At 45.9% G+C, this 20549-nt stretch overlaps 1 protein-coding gene across 17 annotated transcripts in view; it reads right to left on the reverse strand.

The window, feature by feature from the left end:
* Positions 1-1971: 1971 nt before the first annotated feature.
* The window catches only part of KIAA1328, a 382354-nt gene continuing 363776 nt past the window's right edge, over positions 1972-20549 (reverse strand). For 16 of the 17 annotated variants that reach the window (XM_082354286.1, XM_082354294.1, XM_082354302.1 and 13 more), the window contains one exon: positions 11054-16227. In XM_082354286.1, the coding sequence (XP_082210412.1) occupies positions 16017-16227 (211 nt within the window). In that variant the 3' untranslated portion in view covers positions 11054-16016. Of the gene's footprint in view, positions 6927-11053; positions 16228-20549 lie in introns of those variants that run through there. The other variant, XM_082354295.1, reaches the window with a different exon arrangement.

Consider the following 20549-nt stretch of genomic DNA (forward strand, 5'->3'; position numbering starts at 1 on the left):
CTACTGACTTAGGTACCTGTCCTTTTCTTCCCCCCTCTCCTTGATTATCTAGGCTGGCCCGGCGCTCTTAAAGGTGAGGGAGTGCAGGTTACTGAACGTGACCCTCCCCACCTGTTGGTGGGGACAGAGGGAGCGTGCATGGAGGGAGAGAGAAGAAAAGACCCGGTTAAGATTTTATTATGAACAAGGAGAGGAAATTAAATTGAAATAGATGGAGAATTTGTTAACATTTTATGCAGCTACCTGAAGTTCAAAACCCTTTTGAGCTGTGTCAGCTCGATTTTCCCCAGCACGGTAAACTCTGGAAAAAACTACAAGCACATTGTTAAGATCAGTGCAAACTCGTTCTCCATCACTAAAACTCAAGGGGAAATTGTTCCCAATCCTGAATGCCCCACACTCCACTAACTGAGGCATGAAGAGTCCTCTCGTCTCCAGAATCTCCACATGAATCATCTTTGCTGTTGCCCTTCTCTCCCTACCTCCTCCTGGGGCCTGGCTCTGGGAGCCGTGGGCATGCGGGTGGCAGGAAATCCAGGGCAGCCAGGTGCTGTCAACCTGTCTCCCTTCCGCTCCCTGAAGAGGGGCTTCGGAAGCAAGGCTACTATGGGGCATTTTCACTCTGCACAGGCAGCTCCTGGGAACTAACATGAGGGCCACCAGACAGACCCACACCCCTGCCCCACTGCACTCCAGCCCTGCTCAGGGCCTGGGATCCCATGGTTAGGCCTTTTTCTTTGGGTGAGGCTTGGGCCTCAATTAGTTCTGCTTTTTTAATGAAAATCACCTTGGGACGGGAGTGTATTTGTTTCCGCCCCTGCTCAGCCAAGTGCACATACCAAGTGCCAGCTGGGTGGTGAGGATCGGGGGGTGGGGTAATGAAGATGTACACATGCAGCTGCCTTCTGGGCACAAGGCCGGGTGTGTTGTGGGTGAGCTCTCTACTCCCGGGAGCCATCCTGCAGGGTGCTGTCAGATGGCCAATCAGAGGCTTGGGGAAGGTAAGTAACTTGCCCAAAGTCACACTGCAAAATCAGCTGTGCTCACCCCTCCCATGGGGTTCCCTGACAGGTAGAAGACAGCTGCAGGACGACGTGGTAAATTGTGCAGGGGCCCCAGCCCCGAGGAGGGAAACCCAGTAGCCCAGACTGGGGAGGAGGAGACCCTTGGGCCGAGTGTTGGAGGGTGCGCAGGGGTTAAACAGACCCCAAGGGAGGGGGACATGGAGGAACAAAGGACTCCAGACCTGAAGAACTGCAAGATGTCTCAGGTAGGTGGGGAATATGCTGGGGAAGACACAGGGCCTTGTCTAAAAAGACTCCATCACTGACTGCCCAGGCAGTGTCCTGACTACTTCACCGACACCATCCCACTTAACCCTCCCAAGAAGCCTTGACCCAAAACTAAAAATAGAACTACCATAGGACCCAGCAATCCCACTACTGGGCATATACCCTGAGAAAATCATAATTCAAAAAGAGCCATGTACCATAATGTTCATTGCAGCTCTATTTGCAATAGCCAGGACATGGAAGCAACCTATGTGTCCATCGACAGATGAATGGATAAAGAAGATGTAGCACATATATACAATGGAATATTACTCAGCCATAAAAAGAAACGAAATTGAGTTATTTGTAGTGAGGTGGATGGACCTAGAGCCTGTTATACATAGTGAAGTAAGTCAGAAAGAGAAAAAAAATACCGTATGCTAACACATATACATGGAATCTAAAAAAAAAAAAAAGGTCATGAAGAACCTAGGGGCAGGACGGGAATAAAGACACAGACCTACTAGAGAATCGACTTGAGGACACGATGAGGGGGACGGGTAAGCTGGGACAAAGTGAGAGAGTGGCATGAACATATATATACTACCCAATGTAAAATAGATAGCTAGTGGGAAGCAGCTGCATATCACAGGGAGATCAATTCGGTGCTTTGTGACCACCTAGAGGGGTGAGATAGGGAGGGTGGGAGGGAGGGAGACGCAAGAGGGAGGAGATATGGGGATATATGTATATGTATAGCTGATTCACTTTGTTATAAAGCAGAAACTAACACACCATTGTAAAGCAATTATACTCCAATAAAGATGTTTAAAAAAGAAAAAAAAAAGAGAAGCCTTGACCCTGTTTTACAGGCGGGCTTAGTGATGTACTGGAAGTCACGTGGTTTGGCAGAGCGGGGGTTTGAGCCCTGGTCCCCGATAGGAGGTTCCATGCTTGTAATCACTGTATTACTTTGGAGTGGGCTACCTTTCCAAGGCACAAGTGTAAGGACTCTTCACTTGGAAGCCTCTTACTGACTGTATTTCCAAGCCTCAAAGACGCACAGCCTAACTACAGGACAGGAGAGTGGAGTCGGGACTGGCCTGGAAAGCCTCAGACCTCTGTGCCTCAGTTTCCCCCTCTGCAAAGTGAGGTGTCCTGGGTCTCAAGGATTCGGCGCAGCTCCCATGTGCCCAGAGCTCTCTGCTAAGTGCCAGGAGGGAGAAGAGGGAGGGCAGAGGAGGGGTGCCCCGAATGCCCTCAGTCAAGCTCTCGAGATGAGAGTCACCTGGATGAGGGAACTCAGCACCTGGATGAGCAGTGTTTTACCCACCACTCTATTCCACTCTCGACTGGGCAGGTGACACTTGCTACCTTGTCCCTAGTGCAGGGTGAGCTGAAGAGGCCTCTGGGCTTTGAGGCATCCTCTTTAATCAAGAACTACCTGAGAGCATTTTGTACTTTTAGCACCGAACTCAGTGCCCGGCACAGAGTCGATGCCCGATGATGTTTGCTGAATGAACGAGAAGAGGTGCAGAGTGGGGAGACTGCCTCTCGCGAGCCCCTTCTGAAGCACCCAGCGCCTGCACCCTCTTGGCAAGGCCCCTCTGCCCTATCTTGCCCAAACTCTGACCAGAAATCAGAAGAAAGCCTGGTCTTCTCAGTACCCGGGGAGCTCCTGGGATGACAAGGGTCCTCCTGGGATGAGGGTCCTATTGGGGCCCTCAAAGATGGCTTAGGACACAGATTCTCCTGTTTTTCCAAGTTTCTGACCATTCAAATTCTCCTGCCCTTAGTTCAGGGCCCATCTGCTCCAGGGGGGCTCCAACTCAAACTGAGCACCTATTTTCTGACTTCCTGTTGCCCTCAGAGTAGGGACCACTTCACTGGGCCCTTGTTCACACTGTTCTCCATTGCTCTGAGTGTGTAGCTCCCTCCTAGCTGAAGGCCCTGAGGATAAGCATTGTCTCCTTTTCCAACCTGTCTCCTAGCTCTGGGATGGTCACAGAGGGCAGTGGGAACACAGCAGAGGACTAAGGATTTAAATGGAATGTGCCCAGACGTCCTCAATGCTTGCTGAAACTCGCGGCTCAAAGGTAGATGAGACATGGTATTTACATAGTCTCAAGTAACCCCCTCCTGACACACACACACAAGATACTTACAAATGACACAGGGAAAGGTAGTGATTTTACAGTGGAGTAACTGGGCAGACATCACTTTAACCTGGTGATCAAAGTTAATATCACCTGGAATGAAGGAAATAGCTATCATGGGCCTCCTGGTATAATTACTGAGAAGGACACAACATTACCTATTCTTGCTGAAAATGCATAGCTGAATTTGGTCATAAGAAAACAAACAAACCCAAATTGGGGAACATCCTACAAAATAAGTGGTTTGTACTCATCTAAAGAGACATGATGACTAAATACAACTTTTTTTTTTTAAGTTTTTATTTTATATTGGAGTATAGTTGATTAACAATGTGATAGTTTCAGGTGTATAGCAAAGCCACTCAGCCATACATATACATGTATCCATTCTCCCCCAGACTCCCCTCCCATCCAAGCTGCCACATAACATTGAGCAGAGTTCCTTGTGCTATACAGTAGGTCCTTGTTGGTTATTCTTTTTAAATATAGCAGTGTGTACATGTCAATCCCAAACTCCCTACAACTATCCCTTCCCTTCACCCTTCCCCCCCGGTAACCGTAAGTTCATTCTCTAAGTCTGTGAGTCCGTTTCTGTTTTGTAAATATGTTCATTTGTGTCATTTCGTTTTAGATTCCGCATGAGTGATATCATAACGATATTTCTCTTTCTCTTTCTGACTTACTTCGCTCAGTATGACAATCTCTAGGTCCATCCATGTTGCTACAAATGGCATTATTTCATTCTTTTTTTATGGCTGAGTAATATTCCATTGTATATATGTACCACATCTTCTTTATTCATTCCTCTGTCAATGGACGTTTAGGTTGCTTCCATGTCTTGGCTATTGTAAACAGTGCTGCAATGAACATTGGGGTGCATGTACCCTCTTGAATTATGGTTTTCTCTGGATATATGCCCAGGAGTGGGATTACAGGGTCGTATGGTAGCTCTATTTTTAGTTCTCCATAGTGGCTGTATCAACTTACACTCCCACCAACAGTGTAGGAGGGTTCCCTTCTCACCACACCCTTTCCAGCATTTATCGTTTGTGGATTTTTTGACAATAGCCATTTTGACGACTAATGCAATTTATGATCGTAGATTAGATCCTGGCTAAATTTTATTCTTCTTTCGTCGAAAAGGATATTTGAGGGAAGGAAATTAAAAAGTTAAAAAGGAAAGTTGGAAAAATTTAAATATGGTCTGTAGATTAGATACTAGTGCTTTATTAATGTTCATTTCCTGATTTCAATCATGGTACTGTGGGTATGCAAGAGAATGTCCTTGTTTTTAGGAAATACATGCCGAATTATTAGGAAAAAGAAGAGTATTATGTCTGCAATTTACTCTCAAATATTTCAGAAGAAAAGTAATAATATGTGTGTTTGTTTATATATGTGTGAGAAAGAGTGAATGATAAAGCAAATGAGTTAAAATGTTAACACTGGGGAATACGAGTGAAGGGTGTACAGGAGTTCTTTGTATTATTTCTAAAACTTTTCTGTAGGTCTGACTTCAAAATTAAATGTTTGAAAAAAAAAATGTGGCCAGTTTGAGCATTAGCTGGGTCAGCCTGGGGAGAGCTGTCAGCCGTTTGGACTGGGTGCTCCAGGGACCAGCACCCTTCCCGCCCCTTCTTCCCCTGGAAACGTCCTGGGGATCTGAAAGGAAAAATCCTCCGACATGGACATGAGCAGCAGGTGTCATGGGCTGCCTGATGGGCCCACCGTGGTTCCTGCCTGTAGACCACTGAGAAAACACTAGCCAGTCCTGGCTCCTGGGGGTGCCTATTCCCACCCTCATCCCCAGGAGCAGCCTGACTAGCAAAACAAGAAAACAACATCATCTTCGGTTCTGAAGAGAGATGGGACAGATGTGAAAATACTAGAGGTGGAGAGTGGAGACTGGGGTGGAGAAGGAAGGGCTGTGAGCCGCTCACAGGCAACCCTTATGGAGGCGGGCGGACCACAGCTCCAGGGTCCCCGCTCTGGAACAGCTCTTGACTCTGCCTGCTCCAGACGGTCCTCAAGGCTGAGGAGAGTCAGGGCTGTTGAAGCAGAGGTGGCCAGGACGCTGCATAGGGTATGAGGTGATGAGAGCACAGTCCCGACTCCCAGGAAGGCAGCCCAGGCTGAGGGGAGAGACGGAGGTAAACAGTATTCTGAAACAGGCAGGTGTGCAGTGGGCTGCCCTGCTGGAGACCAAGGAGGGGGCTGGGAGCATCAATGAGGTGGTGACCTGTGGCGGGTAAGCGAGATGGGGTTGGGGGGCTGGCCGGCCTAGGTTTGCCTGGCTGTCATGGAATCCGCAGTTCTCCGCGCTGCCCCTTGCCAGCCTTCAGATAAATGACAAAAGCACCCGATATGCATAAAGTGCTTCGCAGTTGTTTACTCAGCAGATGCCTGAGCATCCTTTCGCGGCATCCCCATGTAGTCTGTGAGCCGGCTGTGCACAAGTGTGCTGTCCTACATTTTGCAGGTAGAGGCACTGAGTTTGCACTGCTGAAGGGACCTGCACATGTCACACAGCTACGGTGGCACAGCAAGGACTTGAACCTCAGCCTCTGACGGAGCACTAGGTAAACTGGAAACTGTTGCTGAGTAACGGAATCTACAGTTCTCTTTCCACTGGGCCCTGCTGCTCTCCAAGTTTAAACTCTAGGCCTAGCAATGAGCTCACTCATCTTGGGGTCCCTGTCTCCATGCCTTTGACACAGTGTTGCTCTGTCTAGGGCACCTTCCTTCCTTCCTTCCTGCCCTGGCCCAGCAACAATATCTTATCTTCCAGGAAATTCTGATTGAAGTCCCCCTCCTAGGGGCTGCCGTTCAGGCCTCTGGGGCTGCACCGACTTCTGGGCACTTTAATTGCAGCTCGACACAGTTCCTGGGTGCTGCTGGAGGCCAGGAACCACATCACTGGACTTTGCCTTGTACCTAGTGGACAGTCCAAAGATGCTTCAGAGTTTCCTGAAGACCAGTGATTCTTGAATTCTTTGGATTGCATATTCCTTTGAGAATCTGATGAAAACTATGAATCCTCTGGTCCAGCTAAGCATCCAGGTGAGGAGGGAGGCGAGACAGGTGATGAGAGAGGGCTGTACGCAGGGCAGCTCTCTAGCCAGACTGATGCTTTTGGAAGGGATTTCACATCATGGGGAGAGAGAGTTTTCATTTCTAATAGAGCCCCACTCTAACACCTCCCCCTGGACAGGACAGGACAGAACAGAACAGAACAGAAGGCTGCTGGAGTCCCTGGCTGCATTTCTCCGTTCAAAGGCTCAGCCGGCAGATTTCGGGGAGGTGCCCCTAGCCAGGCCCTCCCGGGCTGCGGCCGCATGTGCTGTCCTTCTTGTCGGGTGAGAAGCAAGCAGAGAGGCGGGGAGAAGTTCTGCTTGGGGGGTCACGCTCTCAAGTCCCTTCTCAGACTCATTGCTACTCAACTTTCTTTTTTTCTCCAACTCAGTAAATCTTCTATTATTCTCCAAGTTGCTATAGTAAGCTGTGTCATTTTGAGAAGAAATACACAATGGTATATTAGAGGAATCATGGATCTCCTCATTCATGCTTAGAAAAAATTTATTACAATGTAAGAAAGTCTGAATAGCATGAATTTATTATAATGATTTAACACTCCTGCACTTGAGTTAAAAATGCCCCTCCATAAATAACTGTCCCTGGAAAACATAACAAATTTACACAGTTTACCATTCCTCAGTGTTATATAAATCCAGCAAGCTTAAATCACTTCACACCACCCACTGGGGCTGAAGCTCATCCTGTCTCAACCGGCAGCCACTAGAGGCAGGAGAGCAAACTCCCCTTCTTGCAGCCCCTCCTCTCAGCACCAGACAAGCCCACGGCAGAACTTAAAGTGGCTTAAGTATGGGGAAAAGAGGGACAAAGAGAGGGAAAACCAGAGTTTATAACTGCTGCACAGGTGAAGGACAGTGGGCCTTGGGCATCCCCGCAGCCGTCAGGCCGTGGTCTGCATGCTGGTGCCAGTGAGGCGCCCGCCAAGGCCGCCAGCCGTCAGCTGCGCAGGAGGGGGCGGGAGAGGCCAGCGCCACACCCTGTCCAGACCTCAGAGGGGCCTGGTCTTCTGGCCAGCCGCCTCTCCAACTTCTCACAAACGCAGCCCTGCGCTTCCCTCCTGGGCCCCTCCTGTTCCAAGGAGCCCCCTCTCAGAGCCTCCTCTGGCTCCACTGGTCACCCTGCCTGCCCTACCTTCATGGACACTTTGGCCTCATCATTCTGGCTTTCCTCTGGGCTAGTTTCCAGGGCTAGGTCAGCATGCCAGGCCCCAAACTTCTAAGGTAGGGATATCATCTCCATTTTTGCAAATAATTTTCTAAGTTATTATATCTGAGGCTTAGTGGGTATGAGTAACTTGCTTAAATGTACACAGCTCACAAGTGGTAAGGCTGGGTTGATTCCAAGGTCAATATATGCTGTATTTAGACAATTAACATTCTAATAGGGAGGACAAACAGTGCACAAAACAGCACAGCACAGTTTGAGGTGGGCTGTAACAGAAGGCTCTACAGGGTATTGTTGGGGCCGAGAGAAGAGTTGATACTGATGCCTGGGGGGAGGGGAGCGGTGAGGAAAACATGGCAGCTGTGACATCGGAGCCGGCTCTGGGAAGATTCACCCCAAAGGAAGGGCCTGCAAAAGCCACGCACGCGGGAAAGAGCAGTGCGCCTTCGGGAGATGCCCGAAGGCTGTGAGGTGCAAGGGGAGCAGAACGAAGGGAGGGAGGTGAGGAGGACGGGAATGTGGGCCAGGCGCCGAGAGCCTGGGACGTCCCTCTCAGGGGTGTGCTCCTTGCCCGAAAGCACGGCCGAGTCCTTGGATTTTAGGCAGGGAAGTTACAAATCTCAGATTTGTTTCGGAAAGAAAAGCCTAGTCAGTGTGGGGATGCAGGGGAGGCGTCCCAAGCCCCACTCTCCCCCAGGCCTCTCGGCACGGTCCTCTCTCCCTCGTGAGGGAGCTGCAAGCAGCCTGCAATAGCGTCAAGAGTGCTGGACTTTGGAAACACAGCTCTGTTTCATTTCTTCCCTCCCTCCCTCCCTTCCTCCCATGCACCTTACCTATCCATCTGTCTGATAAACAATGACTGAGAGCCTGCAATGTGCCAGGAACCATGCTAAGCTCTGGGGAGTTAGTGATAAATGAGACTGACAACTTAGTCTGACTGTATAGTCTAAAGGAGGAATCAGATATATAGGTAACCTAGCACAGTAAATGTTACCGTATGCAAAGGGATAAAGGATGCGCAAAGGGATAAAGGATGCACAAAGGGCTAAAAGAGCTCATAAGACAGTCAGGAAACGAACATTACAGTGGTTTCAGGAACTAAGAGAAGTTCATGGTGGTTGGAGGACAGAAGTCAAGAGAAAGAAAGAGCAGGAAAAAGGGGCTGGAGGTCTCCAGACTGCAGTGGAGCCTTGTGCAGTGCGCTTAGAAGTCCAAGCTCTCTCTTACGGGCAATGGGAAACGATCTAACACGTTAAGCCGGGGTGTGACCTAATGATGACCCTGGTCGTTTTCTGGAGAATGGTAATAACAGGTAACCCATATTGAGTGCTGATTTATTCTCTGCTGAGCACTCGTCACACATTAGTTCATTTAACCTTCACGGTAACCCTGTGAGGTAGGTTCTGCTATGATCTCCATTTAAAGATAAGAGTGAGGCAGAGAGAGGTGAAGCCACATACTGAAGGATGAATCCAGGCCACCTGACAGGAAGGCCAGTGAACAGACTATTGTACTAGAGAAGCGTCAGCAGAGAGAGCGAGAGAGCAGTGGGCAGGTTGAGAAGTAGGAGGACTTGGTGCTACTTGGAGGCTGAGGGTAGGAGAGCGGAAGTGAGAAATGACCCTCCCAAATCCCCGTTTCTGAGTCTGAATTCCATTCATTTGGAATGGTCTAGCAGACGACCTTGGTTAAGTCTTGGTTAAGTCTTTCATTATTGGTGCCAAAGATATCACCTTCAAATTTTAGGTGTGCATCGATGTATGCCTAGCCTCATTCCATAAAGGATTTGAGGTTCACAAGAAAAACCCCATATAATGAAATGATTTTTTTTTTTAAAGTATGCAAAGAGGCCCCATCTCATAAGGATTGAATAAGACACACAGGGCCAGCCCAGGGTCTTGTGCACAGTAAGTGCTTTGTGAGTTTCTGATGTTTTCCTGGCCCCCATCGGCCTCTACTCACATGCCTGATATTCTGTATTTATTCCTCCCTTTCTGGTACAGGGTCTGGGTTTCCATCCTTCTTTCCTGGCTCATTCTGTCTCTCCCAAGTCATCACCCTACAGTGACGTTATTTTTTTCCCCATCTCTATTTCTTCCTATCCATGGCTTTGTTCTCCCCTTGGTTTGTTAAAAGTAGTCCCTGATTTTTGCATCTCCGACACTACTGGGGTTTAGCACCTTATCAACCCTCTTGTCTAGTGCGTCCGTGAAGGGAGCTCCACTGGAGCAACTTCTGACTTCTTTCCGCATCCCCTGCTCATCACTCCCTCCTCGATGCTCTATTATTTATCTTTTCAGCCAGTGGCAATCTGACTTTTGGTGCACATTCTCAACTGAAGCAAGGCGGATCTAAGTGCTGCATTCGAGGTCTTTCTTTCCAACTCAGTCCCGGGCATGTGACGTGGATCCTAGGTTGTCTGATCTGCAGCCCCTAACTCTCCTTTGGGTGGGTCGTCACAAGGTCCACACTTGGGAGGAGGTATTAGCAAGCCTGATGGCAGCGGCGTATCAACTCTACACCCTTCTATCCAGTCCTATGGATGGCGGTGACAATCTCTCAACACCTCACCTGACCTGTGGCAATAGCTTCGTAACAATTGGTGTCTCTGCCTAAAGTGCCACCCGCTTAGGCTAGAGGAAGGCTTGTACAGTAGAAAGAGCACAGCTGTGGAACTAGACAGCTCCAGTCTCCAGGCCACTTACTAGCTCTGCCATTTAGCAGCTGAGGCCCAACACCTAACCTCTCCAAGATCAGTTTCCTTATCTCTAACAGCGGGATACTGCCACCTATGTTTTGGGGTTGCTGTGTGGATTAAATGAAATAAGGTATCTATGGACCTTGCTCAACACTTAGTAGGCATACAGTAGATGTTTCCTTCCCAACATTATCCCATCCCCGCTGATGGAGCCTGACACTACTGCAAGGTAGATATTTCTAAACAAGTAATTCCAAAATAGTTTATGGATTTTGTTGCTTGAAGGATGGAACTCCACTGCCTGACATTTAACATTCTTCACAATTTGGGCCCAGCATATTTCTCTCAGTGTAGGTCGATGACTTCTCTTCTGGAACCTCACCTACTAGCTGTGATCTCCTCACCATTCTTTCAAAACACATCTTGAGCTTTTTGCCAATGAACACTCAACTTCTGCACTTTCCCACCCCCCAAGTCCCTCCCCACTCTCCATCCATCTTAGATACTCTTCCAAAGCCTAGGTCAAATCTCCCTCCTTTTATTCCTCCTTCTCCCACAAATCCTAAGTAAACTCGGCCCAGCAATTTGCTCTCTGAAACCATAGTGTTTACAGCTTCCTACCAGTTGCTGGAAGACATACTGTGATGGCTTTTGTTTTATTATTGTTAAAAATTTAAAGTACGAAGCTTTGTCTTCTATCTAGTCTGTAAGTTAACTGAGACATAAATGATAATAATGATAGCTACCATTAGTGGAACACTTTGTATGTGCCAGGTACTATTCCTAGGCCCTTCACATACATTATTTCACTAAATTTCACCCTTACAACCATCCTATGATGTATGCATTAGCATCCCAATTTTACAGATTAAGAAATTTAGGTTTAGTGTGGTTAATATATTGCCTAAGATTATTCAGCTAGGAAGCAGTGTAACTGAGATTTGTATAAGGTCTACTGAGTTCCACAGCTTGTGCCGTTAACCTCTTCCTTAGTGGGATCAACAACATCTAGCACAATGCTGGGCCCAGGGGAGCCACTCAACTGGCCAACAGAACTGATGAAGACAAGCCTTGGGTTCTGGCAAGTCATGGTCAAAGTGGTCGCCCCATTGGCAACATATGATACAGGTCATTCCTACTGGTTTTACTAGCCACCTCCCCTACCAATTGAAGGTGGGCCCCACCCTCATTTTGGCCACTGTCTTTTCAGAAGAAGTCTTAACTAGGGCTACAGCCTTTATTATTTAGAGAAGACAGTGATGTCCATTATGCCACCTGGAGAGATTTATCTTTTTCCCAGGGATATTTCTTGAGATAGCCTTCCCATGGCCTCCACCTCCACAAACAGAAAGAAGTTCCAGACAGTAGCACTTGAGGGTTACTGACCTAAAACCCCCCTGAGGAATGGACATGCTGCATTTTTTGCCCCCCTTGGCCCGAGTGGTTTGTGAGAGCTCACTTCTAACAGATGGTGGTAGAATGTTCAGTCCTAGTTGAGATTCTTAAAAATGTTCATCTTGGAATACCAGATCAAGGTAGTGATGCCCTGCAGTGGGGAGGGTACCAGCTTGGCAGCCAGACTGGCCACTGACAGGATGCGAGAGCTCACCTTTCTCTGAAATTTCTTCATCTGTAAAATGAAAGTGATGGATTCTATGGGCTCTAAGGTCTAATCCAGCCACAGAATTCTGTGACTCTGGAAGGTGATGGGATTATGGGGGGGGGGGGGGGGAGGAGTGGAGGTAGAAAAGGCCCTGAGCATTTTCTAGGTGCTCACTCAATTCTGAGTGTGCATGTGGTGGAGGTGGATGGGAGGGAGAATAGCTATGGAGCTGAAGCCTGAGAGGGTAGAAATCCCAGTTCTAAATGGAACAATGGAGCCCAAGGGGCTCAGGAACAATCCACTTCAAATAGCAGCTCTGAGAAACTCTGAGGAACTGTGTAGCTGTTTACTCATTTATGAAACTGGCTCTCTAGCTGCCAGGTTATTCTTCCTCTGAGGACCAGGATGTCACCCTCACCCTACTCATCTCTAGCTTTGCTCCTAGATTCAAGGGTTATCTTATTACAATCGGGGCAATGATTACTTAGCTCATTTTCAGCTTGGGAGCCAGTTGAGTGATGATTTTGTCCTTGCCACCTCTGTCTCTGAGGGGAGCTGCAAAGCCTCCTGGTTCAGGGGAAGGTGTCAGGCTGACTGGGGGAGCAGGGGCAGGATAGGGTCTCTGGCTGTCTTGGTTGAATCCACAGAACTGGCTGTCTTGGTGATCTCAGAACTGGGCATTTCAGGTATCCAAGCCCTCGCCTATGTTCTCCCAGCACCGAAAGCCAACTAAGCAGAACTATTTTTCCTGTGTCAAAGTGCCGAGACATTTCTTTGCTAAGCAGTTTTGGGGAAAAGCACAAAGAAGGGACTCAGAGGTGTGCACAGATGGAACCTCCCATTCTAGTGACCACACAACCTAGAGGAGGCTTGGTGTTCATGTGATGGGAGTGAACCGGACTCAGCCAGGAAAACCTGTAGGATGTGGCAAACTACTTCCTTTCTTTCAACTGACCATAGGTTCCTGTTGTTTTAACAAATACTAAGAGAAATAACATTTTGATAACCTGAGGCTCTTCTCTTGCTTTCAAGCTATACTCCACTTATCCGATGGGGGATGTTCAAGGAACAATTCAATATCAAAACCACATGGGGAAAATAGCCACTGAGATATTGGCTATGACGGCAGACTTCGTCCAGCTCTGCTCCTTTAGGCCTGTCCCCTCCCCAGAGTTTCTGACCAGCGAATCTCTCATGTGAACAATGGTGCTGAAAACAGTGCCAAGTGTAAGGAACGGCTCTGGGGGAGGAGAGAGCCCCTCCCTCCCCGTGACATTCGGGGTGCTCTGGACAAGTCCCCCCATGGAGGTCAGGTTTGTAAACACAAATGTGCCTCCTGGAAGGGTGGCTGTCAGAGAAAGCTTCTCCTTGACTGACTTTGGTCTTCTGAATCAAGCACTTTGGGCCCTACTTAAGGAGCTTCCATGGGCGTTTGTCCTGCCCCGTTTTGTAAACACTGATTGGTCTTTCTCTCCCAGAACAGTGGGAAGCAGGGTGGGCAATGTGGTAACACTACCTGCAGCATCGCCAACACGTGTCCAGTCTTGCTTTGGGGAAATGGCTGGAGGCTGGGCAAGCGCATGACAGGCAGTCACTGTTGGGAGCGCTTAACAGGGAGGAAAGGCAGATTCCTGAGTGCCAGGCCCTCTCCCTTGGTAGGTTAGTCTGCAATTAGGTCAAGCCTCTAGGCTCTACAAAAGCCTCGAGGCTCTACAACAACCTTTTCATACATGTATATAGATCTCAAAGTGAGACACAGATTAAAATGTTAACATATATTGTTCAATTCATAATGAAGATGTTAGACGAGACACAAATTCACATCCTATTGCCCTGACGACCAGGAAATGCCTACAGGATAGAGAAAGGCAACTGGCGGGGGTGGGGAATGTGGCATATGAAAAATAGGTTGATTGATGCTCTGTTGAAAATCCATCTTTGCTCTTCCAAATTGCTCATTCAGGAGAGGTAAAGAAGCAATTAATCTCCATTTTGTGGCTTGTGACCCCCCAAAGCCTTTAGTTTAGGTCCTGTTTATGATTGTTCTAAAGGCAAACAAGCTTCTTGAAGAAATCACAATCCTTTTCTTGGTCTTTCTGGCATCCTCTTACTCCAGAGAGCAGTAAGGACCCTGCTGTCCAGAATAGGAAAGTGTGGTTAGGGATGATCCGAGGGAGCTGGGTGTACTTAAGCTGGTCATGACACACGGGGCAAGGAAAAGATAGCTCTAGAAACCTAACTTTAACTGAGAAAATGGTCAAGGGCTCTCCGTTTGTTTTCACCCTGTTTTTGGCCACACCAAAGAAAGCTCTATTTTCCAAAGGCTTCTGGAATGGGATGAAACTGATTCAGTTACTTTCTTAGGGGTGAACTTTAAGAGGAAATTGTAACCTGCAATAATTTTCAACCTTTCAACTGAATGACTACAACTGGTTTGTCCTGACCTGATATTCTTAACCTCAGATTAAGAATATGGTATTGGTAGGCTATATTCTTCTCTCCTCCAAAGAACAAAAAGACCCAAGTGAAGGAAGGCTGGGCGGAGGTGACAGGGCCTCAGTCTGAAGAGACAATGAGGTTTGGATTTACCCAGACAAGGAAGTTGCTCCAGGAGGCTTTTGTGGGCTGAAATAATCTCGTTTAGATAAAGACCTCAGGGAAGCCATGCAGTCTCACTAAGTGCAAGCTGCCCTGCAGGTCTGGCGTTAGCTACCAATAATGGCCGACAGGCTTAGTCTCAGTTCAGGCCAGGGGCTGGTGAAAGGGAGAGAGAAAAAAGCAACACGCTCCACACCAAATAAAGTCATCCAGTAATGCATATCTTCCCCTGGCTTCCAATGACTACAAAGCTTTAAACTCACTGGCTCTACCAGGCTCATCATACTGCCCATAAGCCTGAGAGGCCACTAGAGCCCACTGTAAGCTGAGGGACCCATCTCAAGAGCTCTGCCGAACAGGAGAGCAGAGAGAGTACGTTTCGAGTGTACTTCCTCCACAGACTTTCTCTGTGAGGCCCAGCGGGAGAAAGGGGGAGACTCTGCGTGGGCTGGTGGAACATTGTCTGGCAAGTGGAGGTGGTTCTTTGGGGCCATGAGACAGTGGCCTTGAGCAGAGCATGTGCAAGGCCTGGTCAATCGGGGCCTTGACTCCACATGGGGAGAGAGAGGAGGCCAGGGGAAGTCTGTCAGCCTGTAGCAGCTGATGGGAAGTTCACCAGGGTGAATAAAACAGACACTTGGGGCAAGGAACAATACTGAGAGAGTACTCTTATTTATCCTGGGAAATGGCCGACCGTAGGACAAGCATTTCAGGCCAGTGCCTCCCCTAGGGCAGTACTCGCTTGTGTAATCTAATGCTGGTTTCTAAGGGTTGGGGGGGGGGGGCTCCCTCTAGCTTATTCAGCCCTTTTAGTTATAGGATGGGCAGCGGCCAGGCTGATGACTGCCGAGACTGACTCACAATTGGCCCTCAGTGTTGCTCGTGATAGGAGGGGCACCAACTCCAACCTCAGAATTAACTGACTGACTTAGAAAGAGGTAGGTGGTAAGAAAACAGGGTGGAGAGGTAAAAGGTTCTATCTTTCTGAAATTGCTTATGTTACAAAGGGGCTACGTTTAAACTAGAGGGATCTCTCAATGGAAAGGTTTTCCTTGTGTACAAAAGAGAGCCAACCTTTTCCAGCAAAATATTGAGAAGGAAACACTCTTGAATGAGGCTGAGTATGCAAAGGCCTCTGCCACGCAGAAAGTGTCCTATGTTAATGTTCTAATCTCTGCTTGGCATAGAAAAGCTACTGCCCTCCACCCCCATCCGTCCTTAATGTGTTATCTACTGATTGGTCTGATCAGAAACACCCTGGGTTGTTAGAATGATTTCTATATTCAACACGTAACAGGATGCTAGTGAGATAGGTCCCTCCCTGTGAAAGGAGAGACACAATTACGTTGCAGTCAAATAATTTAAAATCCTGGATCAATATATAAAAACACCCACTCATTTCTGACGGAAATCTTGCAGCATGTGCTTCAGTGTCAAATGAAAAAGATATCTTCCAGAATCTGATCCTCCTCCAGGTCTTCCGGGGTCCTGCCTGCCCCGGTCTTGTTCCGGGTTGATTTTAGACGACTGAGTAGGCAAGTACTGTGATGCCATGACCCAGCTTCTCTGGAGCGATGGGGCCGCGGTTTGGAAGCAGTCTTGGGGCTCAGAGATTGAACCAAATCCAATAGAGATGTCTCATACCTGTAACACATACAACCCAGACAGAAAATGATCAGATCAGTAAACCATTAAAATCCAAAAAGCCCACAGAGATGGGCTGCCCAGAGCAAGAATCAGATCACAGATCACATCATACGCAGGAGGGCCTTCCAGGGGAACTTTAGGGAAGGTAAACACCAGAGAGGCTCTGCTGTCTGTCTGTCTCTAAGCTCTTCTTTTCTGCTGACTATTAACCTTCTTTTCTAACCTGTGAAGACAGACCGTGGAGTGGGCAAAGTAATCATGATAACAATAACAATATTAGTAGCAACATTTACCGCAGGCTTACTAAAGCATCAGGCACTGTTCTCAATGCTTTACACGTATCTCACTTTCATTTAACCCTCTACATAACCCTATGAGGTAGGTCCTGTAGTACTCTGATCCCCATTATATACACGAAGAAAGCAAGGCTCAGAAGTAACTCGTCTAGCAAGAAGACACTACACGGCAGGGTCAGGATTTGAACTCAGGTCATTTGCTTCCAGCCCTTGTACACAGGGCACTATGCTGCCTCTCAAATTCTTTGCAGCCAGACAGACTTGGCTGAAATCTCTGCTCTACCATGTGCAAGCTCTGTGACTTAGGGAAAGTTATTCAGTCTCTCAGTTCAGTTTGTCATGCATAAGGGACCAACAGAAATCCTGTTAGGATTAAATTAATGAGTTGGTATAAATTAACATGTGATAAGTACTCAAGCGAAATGAACCACCACCAAGCACACCAAAGACTGGTTTTCACCCAAAGAAGGTGATGTTGTGTACATGGTGGGATTGGAAGGGAGTCCTCTATTACGAGCTCCTTCAGGAAATCCAAACAATTGATTCCAACAAGTACTGCTCCCACTTAGACCAACTGAAAGCAGCACTCGACAAAAAGTGTCCGGAATTAGTCAACAGAAGATGCATAATCTTCCATCAGGATAACGCAAGACTGCATGTTTCTTTGAAGACCAGGCAAAAACTGTTACAGCTTGGCTGGGAAGTTCTGATTCATCTGTCGTAATGGAAAAAATTTCAATTCCCTGGAAGACTGTAAGAGGCATCTGGAAGAGTTCTATGCTCAAAAAGATAAAAAGTTTTGGGAAGATGGAATTATGAAGCTGCCTGAAAAATGGCAGAAGGTAATGGAACAAAAGGGTGAATACGTTGTTCAATAAAGGTCTTGGTGAAAATGAAAAATGTGTCTTTTATCTTTACTTAAAAACCAAAGGCACTTTTTGGCCAACCCAATAAAATCTGATGGGACAAGGGAGCATGTGTGTGAACAGAGGAGATATGCCAGGCATGTATATGTGGGTTCTGGCCCACAGCACAGTGTGTATGCCAAACAGTTGGCTGCCTGCTTGGTATGCACATTCATGCCAGAAGCAGTCTGGGGTGGTGCAGGGCTCCAGATTAGTGATGGTGATGGTGGCAGAAGCAGCAGTGGTGGTGGCAGTCGTGGGAGGCTGGCTTGCCTATCTTCCCAGAGCTCATCCCCGAGGCAAAAATATTAGCTCTCTGGCCTGAGCACTGGGATAAGAACTGCTAGTGTTTAGGCAATAAAAGTCAGGAAAATTATTACAAAATAAAAGCATACGCATGGACATTGTAATATAGCATATCAAAGAGATATCAGAAATCTTCAAAGAGTTTAGAATCTCTGGTTTTAAAAACTGCTGCAACATTGCAAAGCAAATATCCACAGGCTGAGAAACAGAAATTAAATATAAAGATTATTGCATTTGATGGAAAAGAACATTGTTTTTATATGCAGCTTCAAATGAACCAATTAATGAGGAATACAGTTTTAAAATTAGTTTTTTCTTTGTAATTTAAGATGCAGTAATAGAAAGCATAATAGGCATTTTGAATTACCTACAAACCATTAGGTGACTTTCGGTTTCTCACATGACCTCTACAAGTTACAGAAAATGCCAGAGAAAACATTAAAATGGCATTGTACAACTTTAAATTTATATACATACACGAAACTATGTGTATGAAGAGTTAAATCTTTTAAAAAAATTGTTCCATAAGAACCATCAGTTCTAGATATACTAAAATATACTATTTATATTTGTATAATATACAAAATATACTATTTATATTTTGAAATAATTTATCAGAAATCTATCCGAATGTCACAGCTTATAAAATATCCTTAACAGTTCCAGTGTCAGTTGCATCAGCAGAAAGATCTTTCTCAAAATTAAAAATTACCAAAATTTATGTGTGATCTTTCATTTGCCAAGAGCAGTTAATCTGCTTTTAAGTATATCACTTAAAATAAAGTTGCTAAAAGTATAAACTTTGATGATCTAATAAATGAATTTGAAAAAACATGAACCAGAAAAATCTTATGCTCAACCAAGTTATCACATTAATAAAGTACTATTATTTATTATATTATATAAAATTATAACATCAAAAATATTTTTTTGCTATCTGTGGGTTTATATTACTCATGTATCACCTGTTATTTTATGAATTTCTTCTTAAAGGAAAATGCTTTGTAGTTTAGTTCCTTTAACTGCATTTTTCATCCTACCTTTTGAACAAGGGATTTTCATTTTGCACTGGTCTTGTAAGTTATGTAGCTGACCCTGCCCTTAAGTCCCAGGCAAGACCTTGAAATGAAACAATTTCAAGGTCCAGTGCATAAGCTGCACTGGATGAAAAGCTAAACATGATGCAGGAGCTTTCCCTTCCCACTCTCTTTTTTCATCTTTGGTGATTTCAGTAGACCTCTCCCGATTACCCTCCTCTTCTCTTACCTTTTAAATGATGGAATGTCCCAGGGCTTAATCTTTAGTTCTCGCGTCTTAGGTAATTCCATTCATTCTCATGACTTTTAATAACAGCAATATGTTAATGACTCCTAAACGTATAGCTCTAACATCAACCTCGCTCTTGAGCTCCAGACTCATACACCCAACTGTTGCCTGATATCTCCACTTGGATGTGTGATAGGCATCTCAAACTATCTAAAACAGAACTATTATTTTTTTTTTTCTCTAAATCCCACTCCTCTCCATCAACGCAGCTGCTCAGGGTTGCCAAAAACCTGCTGGTATGCTTGATTCCTACCTCTGGGCCTGTGCGTGTGTTGAATCCTCTGCTTAGGACGCTCTTCTCTCAGATCTTGCTTATTTGCTTTTCTCTTTCAACAGTTACAAGAGTAGGGTCATTATTTTGTTTATGTTATTATCTCCAGTGCCAAGAATGGTATCTGACCCAAGGTAGGAGCTAAATATTTGTTGAAAAAATGAATGGTTCTATGGTTCAAGTTTTAGCACCTTCCTCCATAGGCAGCTTTTTAGACCTTTGGACAGCTAGTCTTTTTAAAAATTACAATATATTTCAAACAGTATGAAAGTATTACTCATCCAATTATTCTTCTTGTTCTCCTTTTATAAAAAAGGATAATATACATATGGATTGTGTAAACTACTTTTTCACTTAATATATTGGGGATATTTTTTCCATATCAATTTTTTATAACATTATTTTTAATGATTTCAGATTACTTTGTCTCCTGGAAGCACTCTTAATTTAGTTAACCAATCCGCTATTGAAGAGCACTTAGGTTAGGTCCAAGGTCTTTTGAGACTAAATCAGCTATGTCTCTCTTTCCTTTTTTCAATCAGTCAATGTCCAAAGGGTATTCTCTACCCCAATTCATCATAAATTAGCAAAGTACTGCTATCCCTATTACGTTCTATAGTTTTACTCTCTTTTTTCCCCAACCCTTCCCATGCCCCCAGTGTTCAGCTGTATTTTGTGCTCTTCTTAGAGTACTACCTCTATCTCCCATTTTAACTGAAACTTCGCTCTTTCCTGAGGTCAATGTTTCCCTTACATCCTTCTCAGTGAGAATTGTTAATACTCAATATACCCTATATATTTCAGGGCCAAGAGGTAGTATTTGGATCATCATTGCTTCTATTTTTGCTTTTTGATCATTATTCTCCCTGTCTCTCATTAAACTCCCAGTGCTCTGAGGATTCTGTCATCTGCTCTACCACCTTCAACCTCTCTTCATCTGTAACATCTATTTACCCATTCACTCTCAATCACTGATGATAACACTTGATTCAGTCGTCTCCTTCAACTGTTACCATCATCCCTGCTAATGTCAACATTACATGAATGACACTCAACCAACACTCTGACTTAGTTCTTTGACCTCTCAGGTCAAATACTTTCTCAGTAAGGCTTTCTTTTTATATCCAGGAACCTGTGACCAATTAAAACAGCATCTCTTCTGAATTCAGTAACTCAAACACCCACTACTTCCTGATGCCCCCATATTACCCTCAA

The sequence above is a fragment of the Balaenoptera borealis genome (assembly GCF_965194805.1).
Source record: "Balaenoptera borealis genome assembly, chromosome: 14".
Taxonomy (NCBI): Eukaryota; Metazoa; Chordata; class Mammalia; order Artiodactyla; family Balaenopteridae; genus Balaenoptera; species Balaenoptera borealis.